Here is a 15,424-nt window from a genome sequence, read left to right as displayed (position 1 = left end):
TGACAAAAGTTATATCTACAGTTTGCGATGACAATGCCTGTAAAATAATCCAAACAGATGGGACAATAAACTTCATCTTTCAAACTCTGAGCAGGGTTTACAGCAGCCATGTTTCTTACAGAAATGAAAAGAAGATTTTAGTTTGTTTCATTTCTTGACTGCTAATAAATTGTAAAGTAAGGAAGTGTCTCTTTAGGATGAGATCTTTGTCATTTCCCAATCTGGGATATTCCAGGTCTGTCTGCTCTCTCTCTCCTGCATCCCAGACCCTCCCCATGGATCTTCTTGTGTATATGGTTTTGTTTGCTGCAGAGAGCTGTGCTGTGTCCCTGCCACAGGTTTCTTGTTACACACTGGCAGCTTCCTAGGGAGAGGCCACTACTCCCTGACCCCTGGCTCTTTGTCACTGGGAAGGCAGAAACTTGAGATCTGGGAGACACGAATGAAGGTGGACAATCCAAGAGTCTCCCAGATTTGGCTCTCTGCAGACAGGAGACAGTTATTAGAATTCCTTTACTAGACAACTAGAGAGTCACTTCCTTATTTCCAAACTAATTAGCAGTCAGGAAATGAAACTGCAACTAAAAATCTTGCTATTACTTCCTGAAAGAATCATGGCTGCTGCAAACCCGGCTAAGAGGCTCAGAGAAGAAGCTTCTTGTTCTATCTGTTCTAATTATTTTACAGACCCAGTTACTTTAAACTGTGGTCACAACTTCTGTTACTCCTGTATCACTCCGGGCTGGGAGGGATTGGATACAGATTTCCCCTGTCCACAGTGCAGAGAAACGTCTCAGAAGAGAAACCTCAGACCTAACAGGCAGCTGGCAAATGTGATAGAATATGCAAAAACGTTCTGTCCAAACTCTGTGAAACATAAAAAGGAGGACCTGTGTGAGAAACATGAAGAGGAGCTGAAGCTGTTCTGTAAAGAGGATCAGATACCAATCTGTGTGGTGTGTGGCAAATCCCGGGATCACAGACCTCACAATGTGATCCCCATAAAGGAGGCTCTGCAGGAATACAAGGTATGTGTCATTATCTTTATTATCACATTACAATGTACTGGGGGTCACATCTCACACTGATCCCCACAGAAGAGGTTGTGCAGGAATACAAGGTGTGGGTCATTATATTATCACAGTATGTGAAGAGGAAGACAGGGATCCACTGGGTCCATGCAATAGGAATTTAATAGGACAAACTTTATGGTCCTTAGGGTTCTTACCTGTCATAATAGTCTTTATTTCTATGTTTCAATATTTAAATTTGGGGGTCACGTTAGCAAGGAGGTGCTAGGGTCACTTGCACGTCCCTAGCACCTCCTTGCTAATGAGAGCCTGAGTGCATCAGCCCTCGTCAACTGAGCATCTGTTTCCTGCACCCAATTGCTGGCACTTTTTTAAAACTTTTTTTTTTGGTTAATTTACTTTAGTTTTTTCTCCTACTTAATATCGCAATGATATTAAGTAGAACAGTGCTCTCTAGTGAAGATTTGATGACCCTCAGAGTGAGGACACTCACCCAAAGATGAGATTTGTGCAATGTTCTCTCAACCTAGCTTGATGTTACCCAGATAGAGCGTCCATCAAGCTAAGTCCCAGCGGCCGTGTCCCTACGGACTCCTCCTGGGGGGATCACGTGCTTCCAGGGTGAAGGCCGCTCTACGTCTTCAAACAGGCCTCGCCATCTGACGGTAGAGACCGACGAGGGTTTTTCTCCTTTGCAGCAGCACAGACTCTACCTCAGAACAAGGGTCCACGCTCCAGGTCCTAACAGCCTACAGGTCAGGGCCAATTCTGAATGGCTGCCAGTTTGTCCAGATCCATTCTTAGTCCCTGGATAGAGACTATGTATCCAGAAAGGGGAGTTTAATTTTTTCGATGGAGCACATCTCTAGTTTTGTGTACAGACTTTGACATGCTTCTTATGTTGGACAAGAGAACAGGAATAGACAAGGTGTCATCTAATTATACTAGAACACAGAACTAAGAGATCTAAGAAGATTTCATTCACCATGTGCTAAAACATCACAGGGGCATTGCAAAGTCCAAATGGCATGACTAGGTATTCACAATTCGATCCCCAGCTGATTAGTTTCAAAGATGTCCAGTCGAATTGTGGGTTGTGTTGCTGTAACCATGGAATGCCAAGGACTATAGGGTGGATAGCTCTCTGAATGACATCGAAAGAGATGCTTTCGGAGTGGTTCGGAGAAATGTGTCATTCCATCGGAACGGTGTGATGAGTTATCCTCCCCAGCAGGGGATCTCCATGAATGGAAGAGATAATCAACGGCTTCAGACATAAGCACATGGAAATGTATAATTGCTTTAACACATCCTGTAGAATAAAATTTCCACCAGCTCCAGAATCTACTAAGGCTAATGTGGAGAATCGATGTACTTCAAACCCCAGGGTAACATGCAGAGTTAGTGGGGGAGCCGGAGAGGTGATGCCTAGGGTTACTCCCCCGATGGAGCCTCGGCTTTCGAATTTCCCGGACGTGTTGGACAACGGGCAATAAGATGACCCGCCTCTCTGCAGTAGAGGCAAAGACCTGCTTTGCAGCATCTTAGTCTTTCTTCTGGAGAAAGTGGGCCCCGACCCAACTGCATGGGTTCTTCAGTAACTCCTTCAGGCAGGGCCGGTGCAAGGGGATTTGGCGCCCTAGGCGAGCCTTCTTCCTTGCGCCCCCCCCCCCCCGGTCTCGGCCCCGACTCCTACCTCATTCTCAATCACGCCCGCTGACTGGGGTTTTCTGGGTCGCGAGCAGATTGGGCACTGCTTGCGGCCCGCCAAATCTCCACTCCTCTTTGCCACCACTTGCGGCCCCATATGGCTCGCACCCAGTGGCGCACCAAGGGTCTCCAGCGCCCAGGGGCCAATGCATTTGTGTGCCACAGAAAATCAGTGGCATCTCTAGACAGAAGAATTTGTTTTGGGTGGGGGGGGGGGGAGCCAAAATGACATTTCTTCATCACACCCACCTCTATAGCATGGATCCTGCTTTAAAATTGGTTATAAAAAAAAGTGTTGTTAAAAAAAGTCCAAAGGGTCCTCTGCATTATTTTAAAAAGCTGGCCAGTTTCACACTTCTAGTAAAACTACTATAAAATTATTTGATAGCCTCATTCAACTAATTCTATATGGATTATGAGAGTGAAGTCTGGAATATATAGGAAGGGACAGAATGTCAATACAAATCCTGCACCTCCAGTTCTGTATCTCTGTGCATCCACTGAAATTCCCCCAAACAATGGAGCTTGGATGTTTCCCTTACAGCTCATCATACTAAAAGATATTTTCAAATTCTGGTGTCACCTCACAGTAACAGCAGCACAAACACCTTCCACTGCCAGACACATTGTGAACTAACATAAAGCACTGCAAAAGAGACACCCAAAATCTATACTGCAATCCCATCATAACATAACAGTAATAACACCAAGGACTCAAACAACAATAACCCTACCTGTGAATAAGCAAGGATAAATATTACACTGGGTCCTAGAATACCAATACACCACCTACTGAGGAAACAAAACAAACCCAATTGCTATAGATCCCTATGCTAGCAGAATCTCTCATCATGGTCACACACACAGAGCAGAGACAGACCTTCACCAAATACAGAATACAAAATAAAGGAGCACAAATTAGAAAAAACTGAAATGGAAACCCCAAGAAGCCAGACTCTGTGTATTAGCAATGGAAAAACAGAACAACCATTCCTCATAAAACAAATAAAATCAAGAAACAAAGCATCAGTTATAATAGTAAAACCATACTAATAAAATATTTTAAAACTACTGATAAATAGAATTTCTATTAATTAAAATCATATACATTTTTTACAATTTCCCAAACACCAATAAAATATTTCAAAACAGTACATATATCAAATAACACACAATAATTAAAACTAATAAGGATTTTAAAAAGCCCCTGCTGTCCATACATGGGAGCTCTTGATTTCCAGTCACCCTGATATTGTCGAGGATTATGAGGTTATCCTCTCTCTCTCACACATACTCACATGTCCATTCTCTCTCACACATACACTGTCACATACATACACATTCATGCTCTTATACCCAACCATAACCTCTCGCTCTCTCAGACACTGACACACTCTCAGGGTGTAAGACACTCTCTTCTTCCCCCCCCCCCCACTCACACACACTCTTACTCCCCTGGATTTTCTCATACACACTCATGCTCTCACTGGCTCCCTCACATACACACAAACACACACTCCCAGGCAAGCTCCCACTCGTTCTCACACAGACACACACACACAGGCAAGCTCCTAGTCATTCTCACACTGAACCCCAGGCAGGCTCCCATTCATTTTCACACCACTCTCTCTCCATCCCCCAGGCATGCACACATTCATTCTCACACACAGAGACCCCCAGGCAGGCACCAATTTATTCTCACACACACACATACACCACAAACAGGCAGGCACATATTCTCACACATACAAACCCCAGGAAGACACCCATACATTCTCATACACAGACACACCCTCAGGCAGGCACCCATGCATTCACACACATACACCGCCAGGCAGACTCCCATTCATACACATGCACACACTAAAGGCAGAGACCCCCTCTCTTTCTTTTGCCAGCAACCTCAGAGCCTCTCTCATCCCTCTGCTGCCACTGTCACTGCTGCTGTATGGCTATTGCGGAGGTGCTGATTGCTGCTATTGGCACTGAAGCCCATTCTGCTGCCTCCTCTGTGCAGGCCCCATGGGCTTCCAGTTCCTCTTTGCTGATCTCGTACATTGTGAGATCCGCATAGAGAAAGTGCTACTCTTGCACATTCCCAAAGATTACATGTTCCAATCAGTAAAAAGTAATTTATTTCTTTTTACATTTGCTGTCTGATCTTAGTTTTCTAATCGGTTGGTCACAGGCTTTTTTTTTCCACCTTCCCTTTCTTATTTTTTTGCCAATTCCTTTTATAACATATTTCTTTTCTCTCCATCTGTCTGCTTCCCTCAAACACACAGTCAGGTTCTCATTCTCACATGCTTTCTCTCTCTCACATACACAGGCATTCTCACATGCTGTCCCTCATACAATTATTTATACACAGTCTCTCTCTTGCACATCCTAACTCTCACTCCCACATGCTGTCTTGCTCAAGCACAGGTTCTCACTGTCACATGCTCTCTCTCATACAATCATTCCTACACATAGGCTCTCACTGTCACATGCTGACTCACACACACACACACAGGCTCTCTCTCACTCCCACATGCTGTCTTGCTCAAGCACAGGCTCTCACTATCACATGCTGTCTCTCACACACACAGAGGCTCTCCCATGCTGTCTCTGCAAACATTCAGGTCTTCACTCACACCCACACACACAGTCTCTCAACTCATCTCATACACGCACACATACACACTGTACAAACCCTCAGTCTCTCTCTCACCTCTGGGCCTCCTCTTCACGGGCCACTGCAGGATGGGCTCTGCAGCGGCCCCGGTCTTCTCGAGCCGCGCTGATCCTCTTCTGCACGCGGCTGATGCTCCTCCTCTTTCCTGCCCGCGCTGCTCCGGCCACATTTTTCTTCCGGGGCTGCGCGGGCAGGAAGGAGGAGAAGTTCCTGCATTGGCTGATGCTCCTCCTCTTTCCTGCCCGCGCGGCCCCGGCAACATTTTTCTTCCGGGGCCGCGCAGGCAGGAAGGAGGAGAAGTTCCTGCATTGGCTGATGCTCCTCCTCTTTCCTGCCCGCGCGGCCCCGGCAACATTTTTCTTCCGGGGCCGCGCGGGCAGGAAGGAGGAGGAGGAGCACCAGCATGTTTAGACGCGACTGTACCACGGTCCTGCCGATCTTCTTGCTGTGTGTATCCGGCACACAGCATAGCAGTAGTTCACCGCTCAGCCGCCATTGGGATGACGTCCACCGGCGGCCATTGGCCATCAGCGGCTCGGCGCCCCCTAATGCTCAGCGCCCTAGGCGATCGCCTAGTTCGCCTAGTGCTTCCGCCGGCCCTGCCTTCAGGCTTAGGGGCGGTTTGGGATACCGGAACCGGATGAGAGGAAGAGGCACCTGTTATGTGATTCCTTGTACTTGATCCTTCCCGTGCTCTCTCCTGTAGCCATCGATCGATTCAAGTTACTAAATCTACGATAGAGTCCAAAGATTGAGGTAACTCTCGGGCTGCCATTTCGTCTTTTATTCTGGGTGACAGGCCCTCTAAAAATATGGACCGGAGACAGTTCTCCTCCCAATGGAGTTCGGATGCCAGGGTCCTGAATTCGATGGTATAATCTGCCAACGGTCTCCCTCCCTGCCGAAGTTGTAGAAGTTTGGAGCCAGCGACTACTTGTCTCCCTGAATCATCGAACACAGCTTGAAATAGTTCTAAGAATTTAGGTAAATCTTGTAAGACTGGATCTGACAGTCGCCAGAATGGAGAAGCCCAGGCAAGAGCCTTACCCTCCAATAATGACAGGATATATGTCGTTTTGGTGAGATCATCTGGGAACAGGGAAGCTTGAAGATGGAAGTGCATACGGCACTGGTCGAGAAATCCTTGACACGATCAAGAATCTCCAGCGTAGCGTGGAGGAGTTGGTAGAGGAATCACAGTCCGGGTATTACTCTGTACCACCGGAGGTACAGGTGGCGGAACAGCCTGAGCTGCAGCCATAGAATCCATAAGGGCGTTAAGTCTTTCTAAGGACGCTGCCATGGATTCTAATATACATTGTTGCTCCATGTCCTTCTGGGCTATTCTGGGAATAGCCTGCCGGGCTGAGGCCTCTGCCGGGTCCATGGCCTTGGTATTCTGTTAGGACCTGGAGCGTGGACCCTTGTTCTGAGGTAGAGTCTGTGCTGCTGTGAAGGAGAAAACCCTCGTCGGTCTCTACCGTCAGATGGCGAGGCCTGTTTGAAGATGTAGAGCGGCCTTCACCCTGGAAGCACGTGATTCCCCCAGGAGGAGCACGTAGGGACTCAGCCGCTGGGACTTAGGCGACTCCCTGAAGACTGAAGATGGTCTGGATGCAGGCGCCTCCTGCAGGTCGTGGGTTCCAGACGGCTGGCACCTCCAGCAGGTCGTAGGTAGTCTCTATAGAGAAATTGAAGAAAATCCAAAAGCCATTCCAGGGGTCGGTAACCAGAGAGCGGTCCAAAGCCAGTCCAGGGGTCGGTGTCCAGAGAGCGGTCCAAAGCCAAACCAGAGGTCGGAGTCCAAAGCGCGGTCCAAAGCCAGTCCAGTTCTGTTCGTACATCTCACTTTGAATGTCAAACTGGCCCCTAACCCCTACACTAATACCTAAACCTCACCTCGAGTTACTAGGTGGGCCTCCCATAGGGTTATAAATACCTACCTAGTGTTAGGGCAATATAGCTAGGCTTGTCTCTCTCTCTCTCTCTCTTCTGAGGTTCCTGATAGCTAGGTTAGCTCTCTTGGGAGCTTCAAACTACCAAAATTACATTGCACTATACAATATGGTGCTATCACATGCAATAAGGCCTTATAGCATTTTGATAAATGAGGGGGAAATCACTGAGAACCTGGAAGATGTAGTAGGCCAGATTGACAAACTAAAGAGTAGCAAAACACCTGGACTGGATGGTATGCATCCTAGGGTACTGAAGGAACTAAAAAATGAAATTTCTGATCTATTAGTTAAAATTTGTAACCTATCATTAAAATCATCCATTGTACCTGAAGACTGGAAGGTGGCCAATGTAACCCCAATATTTAAAAAAGGCTCCAGGGGCGATCCAGGTAACTATAGACCAGTGAGCCTGACTTCAGTGCCGGGAAAAATAGTGGAAACTATTCTCAAGATCAAAATCGTAGAGCATATAGAAAGACATGGTTTAATGGAACACAGTCAACATGGATTTACCCAAGGGAAGTCTTGCCTAACAAATCTGCTTCATTTTTTTGAAGGGGTTAATAAACATGTGGATAAAGGTGAACCGGTAGATGTAGTGTATTTGGATTTTCAGAAGGCGTTTTACAAAGTCCCTCATGAGAGGCTTCAAAGAAAACTAAAAAGTCATGGGATAGGAGGCGATGTCCTTTCGTGGATTACAAACTGGTTAAAAGACAGGAAACAGAGAGTAGGATTAAATGGTCAATTTTCTCAGTGGAAAAGGGTAAACAGTGAAGTGCCTCAGGGATCTGTACTTGGACCGGTGCTTTTCAATATATATATAAATGATCTGGAAAGGAATACGATGAGTGAGGTTATCAAATTTGTGGATGATACAAAATTATTCAGAGTAGTTAAATCACAAGCGGATTGTGATACATTACAGGAGGACCTTGCAAGACTGGAAGATTGGGCATCCGAATGGCAGATGAAATTTAATGTGCAAGGTGTTGCATATAGGTGTTGCATATAGGGAAAAATAACCCTTGCTTTAGTTACACGATGTTAGGTTCCATATTAGGAACTACCACCCAGGAAAAAGTTCTAGGCATCATAGTGGATAATACTTTAAAATCGTCGGCTCAGTGTGCTACAACAGTCAAAAAAGCAAACAGAATGTTAGGAATTATTAGGAAGGGAATGGTTAATAAAACGGAAAATGTCATAATGCCTCTATATCGCTCCATGGTGAGATCGCACCTGGAATACTGTGTTGCGATCCTGCCCGCAAGGAGCGCGGGCAGGCTCTTACCTTCTCGCAGCCAGTCGGGCTGCTAACGATGCTGCTTCTCTTTCCCTGAATCAGCTGGGGCCGTCCCCGCAGCTGTTGCCATGTGGCCGGCTCCTCTGCTCCTGTTTCGGCCTTCCCCCGACGTGCTGCTGCAATCCCGGGACCTTCAGCCAGCAGGGAGGCCGTCCCTACCAGTGCCTGTTTCAGCCCGGGTCCTCACCTGGCAGGGAGCCGTCCCTGCCGGTGCCTGCAGCCTCTCACAGCTCCCTGCAGCCAGCACTTCTCTCTTCAGCCTTGCAGTGTGGAGCAGTGCCTGCAGCCTGCTACAGCCCCCTGCTTCCCCTGCAGCCAGCCTTACCTCTCTCTGCTTCTTCCTGCTTCAGTCCTTGCGGCTGGGAGCTGCTCCAGCGACCTGCCTTCACCCAGCTCCAGTCCAGGGCTGCTCCGCGGCTTCCTTGGGCCTTCCACGTGTCTGAGGATGCCACCAGCTTCCAGCTCTTCTCTTCAGCTTCCTAGGGCGCGGGCGCGCGCCTCTCTGCTCCTCTTAAAGGGCCAGCCAGGTGTGGCCCCCTGCTGACCCCTCCCTGGGCATTGTCCACCTCAGCTCTACTAAAAGGGCTCAGCGTTCAGTCTGTCTTTGCCTTCGCAAGGAGTTGATCACTCCTGAGATCCTTCGCTCCAGGAAGTCGTCCGTGTTCCAGCACTTCTGCAAGGTCCTGTGTTTCTTGTTTCCTGTCGGAGCTCCTTTTCCAGTCCTGATGTCTGCCTTCTGTTCCAGTCCTGATGTTACCTGCTGTTCCAGATGTCCTTGTTCCAGCCCTGAGGTCTGTCTTAGTCCTTGTTCCTGACCCTGATGCTTAACCTTGCCTTGAGCTGCCAGGAGTGCAGCAAACCTTGCCTTGAGCTGCCAGGAGTGCAGCAAACCCTGCCTTGAGCTGCCAGGAGTGCAGCAACCTTCTTCTTCCCTGTGCTCTCCCGCTCTCAGCGTAGTCCGCGACCAGCCTTCCAGGGCTGTGTAGGGCGCGCTTGGGACAGGGTGGTCCGCGACTCAGTCCCGCGGGTGGTCTGAGTAGGGCACCCTGAGGGACAGTGCCCATGTCTTCCTTCAGCCCTCGTTCCTGAATCCACCTCTGTGCATCCAGTACCTCGTCCTGAGTCCACGTCTGCGCCTGTGTCCACGTCTATGCATCCTGCGCCTCGTTCCTGAGTCCACGTCTATGCCTGAGTCTACGTCGTTCCTGACTCTCGTCTGAATCCATGTTCCAGTCTTCACTGCCCTGGCCTCCATCTGGCCTGCCGCTTGGTGCCGTACCCTGCGGCAGGTCCGAAAGGGCTGGGAACGGTCGGAGGACTGTTCACAAGACCAACATTGCGTTGTTGGGTCTTCCGAATGGTGCAGGTCCGGAGGAGGGCCTGTCTTCCAGTCATCACTCCAGCCTTGCTCCTGTCCAGCCCATGCTCGGGCATGCCACGCCTCCTGCGGCACCTCTTCAGAGTTCCTCTGGGGTCGAGCCGTGGCCCAAGGACACACATCTCCGAGGAGTGGGATCGCTCTCCTAGCGCTCCACAACAGATTGCGAAGGCCATGTGTCCGGCGTTCATGTCCTTGTGATGGGCCTGTGCCAAGTTCCGGAGTTTCTTTGCCAAAGGAATTTTTTTTTTTTAAAAGGAAAAAAACTTCAGTCCCAGTTTTTTCGCTGTGTTTACCGACCTGCTGGAGGCGCCAGCTTATTTGAACTTTTGGTTTCCCACACCGCTAGAGGCCTAGCACCTGTTTTCACCAAGTGCCTTCTTGAGACTTTTGCTTAGCCTGGGTACACTTGCTGTACGACCTGCAGGAGGCGCCTGCACCCAGATTCACCACCATCTTCCACGCTGCAGCATCTGGTTCCTGTGCTGCACGACTATCTTGTCCAGAATTTTTATTTTTCCCTCCGAGAATGCTTGTTCACCAACAAGAGGTGCCTGCTCAGAAGAGCTTACTCTGCTGAAATTCCTGCGCATCTCACTCACTGAGTTTACCATCTTACAAGTGATGCCTACTACATGCCAGCTTGTGGTACACCTCTCCAGACGACCTGCAGGAGGCGCCTGCACCCCATCTGTGGTCATCTGTCCAATGGGGCCTGGAATGTCTGTCATCTCTTCCAGCTGAACCAGCAGATGTCTTCGCTCTTCCCGCTCAGCCTCTACAGTACTTCGGTTACCACATGCTTGTCTCGCTCACTACCCCGAGCGCGAGTCCAGCAGCCTCTTCGGGAATCCGCTGCAAGCTTCACCATCCAAGCAAAGGTACTGGTCCAAGTGTGCCTTTCCAAGTAACCTACTACCAGCTTGCTCTCAAGCCATCCTGAAGATGTCCATCTCTACCATCAGCCTAGGACCACTCGAGTGTGAGTATCAGTTAACCAAGCAACACCAAGATTCTGCTCAGTTTTAGGGCTCGCTCCTAGATGGGAGTTACTGAATGTTTGTGCCTTTGATCCTCTGCACTGCTCTAACCCTGATTCTCACCTCCAGTTACTTGAGCGGCCAATTCTACCCACCTGAGCATCAGCAGTATGTCTTCACTAAGGATTCCTATTACCAACCGAAGAACTCCAGCTTACGTGCTTTGCCAAGCATATTTCCATCTGTGACCACCAGCAGTGACTAGCAGTCCACCTGCCCTCTTGCATCTACACCTCAAAGGAAGTCACGCTTGCTTGTACTGCATATCTTCTAGACAGAGACTGCTATACCATTTGGTCACCAATATTTCCAAGCCTGACCCTTGAACTACTGGTGGGTACCTAACCCGGAGTGCCTCAACATACTTCAAAGCCGACTTGTACCAACTGAGGGATGTCCTCCATCCTCTAGTGAGACCAAGATCATTTCTCGCCACATCTTGTATTGCTAACTTGACGCCTTGCTCCAGCTCTTCCACCTTGTGTCACTGGAGTCCCAAGTCTCTGGAACCATTAATCAGCATCTAATCTCCACCTTGTTACTCCACCCTGCACTACTGCTTCAGTCTCAAGTTTTAGGACCTCCATTTAAGCCAAGTCTTGGATGGAGCCTTGCCTCTGCCATGATCCTAGAACCTAGATGTCATCTTGTGGTTCTGTACCCTACACTCTGCCTGACCAGCGCCTTCAACATTCCATGTTCTATGTTTGTCTTGCCTGGACCTTGACCACTTCTGCCTTGTCTTCTGCTTCAGTATTCTTCTCGCTACAGTTACTCGCCAAGAAGTACCAGCTCGTACTTGGATCCTCGCTTGCTCTCGACGGTATGGACTACCGCCTTCTTCTCAAGCTGTTGACAAGAAGCTTGAGGGGGGGCTTTGAGGAGGGGGTACTGTTGCGATCCTGCCTGCGAGGAGCGCGGGCAGGCTCTTACCTTCTCACAGCCAGTCGGGCTGCTAACGCTGCTGCTTCTCTTTCCCTGAATCAGCTGGGGCCGTCCCCGCAGCTGTTGCCATGCGGCCAGCTCCTCTGCTCCTGTTTCTGCCTTCCCCCGACGTGCTGCTGTGATCCCGGGACCTTCAGCCAGCAGGGAGGCCGTCCCTACCAGTGCCTGCTTCAGCCCGGGTCCTCACCCGGCAGGGAGCCGTCCCTGCCGTTGCCTGCAGCCTCTCAAAGCTCCCTGCAGCCAGCACTTCTCTCTTCAGCCTTGCAGCGTGGAGCAGTGCCTGCAGCCTGCTACAGCCCCCTGCTTCCCCTGCAGCCAGTCTTACCTCTCTCTGCTTCTTCCTGCTTCAGTCCTTGCCGCTGGGAGCTGCTCCAGCGACCTGCCTTCACCCAGCTCCAGTCCAGGGCTGCTCCGCGGCTTCCTTGGGCCTTCCACGTGGCTGAGGACGCCACCAGCTTCCAGCTCTTCTCCCCAGCTTCCTAGGGCGCGGGCGCGCGCTTCTCTGCCCCTCTTCAAGGGCCAGCCAGGTGTGGCCCCCTGCTGACCCCTCCCTGGGCGTTGTCCACCTCAGCTCTACTAAAAGGGCTCAGCATTCAGTCTGTCTTTGCCTTCGCAAGGAGTTGGTCACTCCTGAGATCCTTCGCTCCAGGAAGTCGTCCGTGTTCCAGCACTTCTGCAAGGTCCTGTGTTTCTTGTTTCCTGTCGTAGCTCCTCGTCCAGTCCTGATGTCTGCCTTCTGTTCCAGTCCTGATGTTACCTGCTGTTCCAGATGTCCTTGTTCCAGCCCTGAGGTCTGTCTTAGTCCTTGTTCCTGACCCTGATGCTTTAACCTTGCCTTGAGCTGCCAGGAGTGCAGCAAACCTTGCCTTGAGCTGCCAGGAGTGCAGCAAACCCTGCCTTGAGCTGCCAGGAGTGCAGCAACCTTCTTCTTCCCTGTGCTCTCCCATTCTCAGCGTGGTCCGCGACCAGCCTTCCAGGGCTGTGTAGGGCGCGCTTGGGACAGGGTGGTCCGCGACTCAGTCCCGCGGGTGGTCTGAGTAGGGCGCCCTGAGGGACAGTGCCCATGTCTTCCTTCAGCCCTCGTTCCTGAGTCCACCTCTGTGCATCCAGTACCTCGTCCTGAGTCCATGTCTGCTCCTGAGTCCACCTCTGTGCATCCAGTACCTCGTCCTGAGTCCACGTCCGCGCCTGTGTCCATGTCTATGCATCCTGCACCTCGTTCCTGAGTCCACGTCTATGCCTGAGTCTACGTCGTTCCTGACTCTCGTCTGAATCCATGTTCCAGTCTTCACTGCCCTGGCCTCCATCTGGCCTGCCGCTTCGTGCCATACCCTGCGGCAGGTCCGAAAGGGCTGGGAACAATCGGAGGACTGTTCACAAGACCAACATTGCGTTGTTGGGTCTTCCGAAGCGTGCAGGTCCGGAGGAGGGCCTGTCTTCCAGTCATCACTCCAGCCTTGCTCCCGCCAGCCCATGCTCGGGCATGCCACGCCTCCCGCGGCACCTCTTCAGAGTTCCTCTGGGGTCGAGCCGTGGCCCAAGGACACACATCTCCCAGGAGTGGGATCGCTCCCCTAGCGCTCCACAACATACTGTGTACAATTCTGGTCGCCGCATCTCAAAAAAAGATATAGTTGCGATGGAGAAGGTACAGATATGGGCAACCAAAATGATAAAAGGGATGGAACAGCTCCCCTATGAGGAAAGGCTGAAGAGGTTAGGGCTGTTCAGCTTGGAGAAGAGACGGATTAGGGGGGATATGATAGAGGTCTTCAAGATCATGAGAGGTCTTGAACAGGTAGATGTGAATTGGTTATTTACACGTTTGAATAATAGAAGGACTAGGGTGCATTCCTTGAAGTTAGCAAGTAGCACATTTAAGACTAATCGGAGAACATTATTTTTCACTCAACGCACAATAAAGCTCTGGAATTTGTTGCCAGAGGATGTGGTTAGTGCAGTTAGTGTAGCTGGGTTCAAAAAAGGTTTGGATAAGTTCTTGGAGAAGCCAATTAACGGCTATTAATCAAATTTACTTAGGGAATAGCCACTGCTATTAATTGCATTAATGGCATGGGATCTTCTTAGTGTTTGGGTAATTTCCAGGTTCTTGTGGCCTGGTTTGGCCTCTTTTGGAAACAGGATGCTGGGCTTGATGGACCCTTGGACTGACCCAGCATGGCAATTTCTTATGTTCGTATGTTCTCTGGTGGAAGGGAGGCCCCACAGAATACCCAGAACAGATAGTTTGGTAAATGGACAGAATAGAAATTTCTATAAATAAATAAATAATGCCACATAAGGTTTTTACCTCACTGAGAGGGAACATTTTTTCATTTGGAAGAGTAAATTGCCCCATATTAAAGTTAGTTTGCAACAACCATTAGATTGTGGTGGTTAGGATGTCCCTGATTTATATCTCTATTATTTGTCTGTCAGAATGTTGGGGGTTAGAGATAGGTTGGAACAGATTCTTCTTTGTGTCCTTGGAGGGGATTGGAAGAGATGCAGTCCTATATAGCTTGGCTGCCTTGCTTTGTTCTTCTACCAAAAAATCCATAGTTACTAGGATTGATAGAACCAGTCTTATGGTGTCACATGCCTCAAAGATTTGGTATTTATTTATTTATGAACTTTTCTGAAACACATCATGCCGGTTTACAATGAACAGAAAGGAGGAACATTACAATAAACAGGGGAGGGGGAGATGGGGAAGGCAAGAAATGGAAGAGGGATGGGAGAAGAGGGTGGAGACATAGAAACATAGAAATGACGGCAGAAGAAGACTAAACGGCCCATCAAGTCTGCCCAGCAAGCTACGCACTTTATCCATTTTTTTCCCCTTTTTCTCTCTCCCACCTGTTACTATTGGCTTCCAGTACCCTCCAGCCCTAATTCCCCTCCACACAATTTAGAGAGCAGCTCTGTATCTGCATCCAAGTGACATCCAGCTCAATTAGGGGTAGCAACCGCTGTAACAAGCAGGCCACCCCCTTGCCCCATACTCTTACCCACCCCTGTGTTTATTTTTTTGTTTTGTTTTATTTTATTATTTTTTTTTTTTGGAAATAGCAGCCCTCCATCCTTCCGCTCCGTGAAGGTGGAACACCAACTACTGGCCACTGGCATCCCACTCCGTGAATGCCTCTGTGGCTACTGCCGCTCCGTGCAATGTTTGAATGCCTCTGTGGCTACTGCCGCTCCGTGCAGTGTTTGAATGCCACCACTTTATTCACGCCCTCTAGACTTGATGGATCCACAGTGTTTATCCCACGCCCCTTTGAAGTCGTTCACAGTTTTAGACTTCACCACTTCCTCCGGAAGGGCATTCCAGGCATCCACCACCCTTTCCGTGAAGAAATACTTCCTGACATTGGTT

At 49.5% G+C, this 15,424-nt stretch overlaps 1 protein-coding gene across 2 annotated transcripts in view; it reads left to right on the top strand.

Annotated features, from left to right (window-relative positions):
- The first annotated feature begins 614 nt into the window (after nucleotides 1-614).
- LOC115084669 (zinc finger protein RFP-like) overlaps nucleotides 615-15,424 on the top strand; it is a 64,502-nt gene continuing 49,692 nt past the window's right edge. For both annotated transcript variants that reach the window (XM_029589848.1, XM_029589849.1), the window contains exon 1: nucleotides 615-1,028. In XM_029589848.1, the coding sequence (XP_029445708.1) occupies nucleotides 615-1,028 (414 nt within the window). The remainder of the gene's footprint in view (nucleotides 1,029-15,424) is intronic.

This window comes from Rhinatrema bivittatum, chromosome 2 (genome assembly GCF_901001135.1).
Source record: "Rhinatrema bivittatum chromosome 2, aRhiBiv1.1, whole genome shotgun sequence".
Lineage (NCBI taxonomy): Eukaryota > Metazoa > Chordata > Amphibia > Gymnophiona > Rhinatrematidae > Rhinatrema > Rhinatrema bivittatum.
This window is presented reverse-complemented; position numbering and strand designations above follow the sequence as displayed.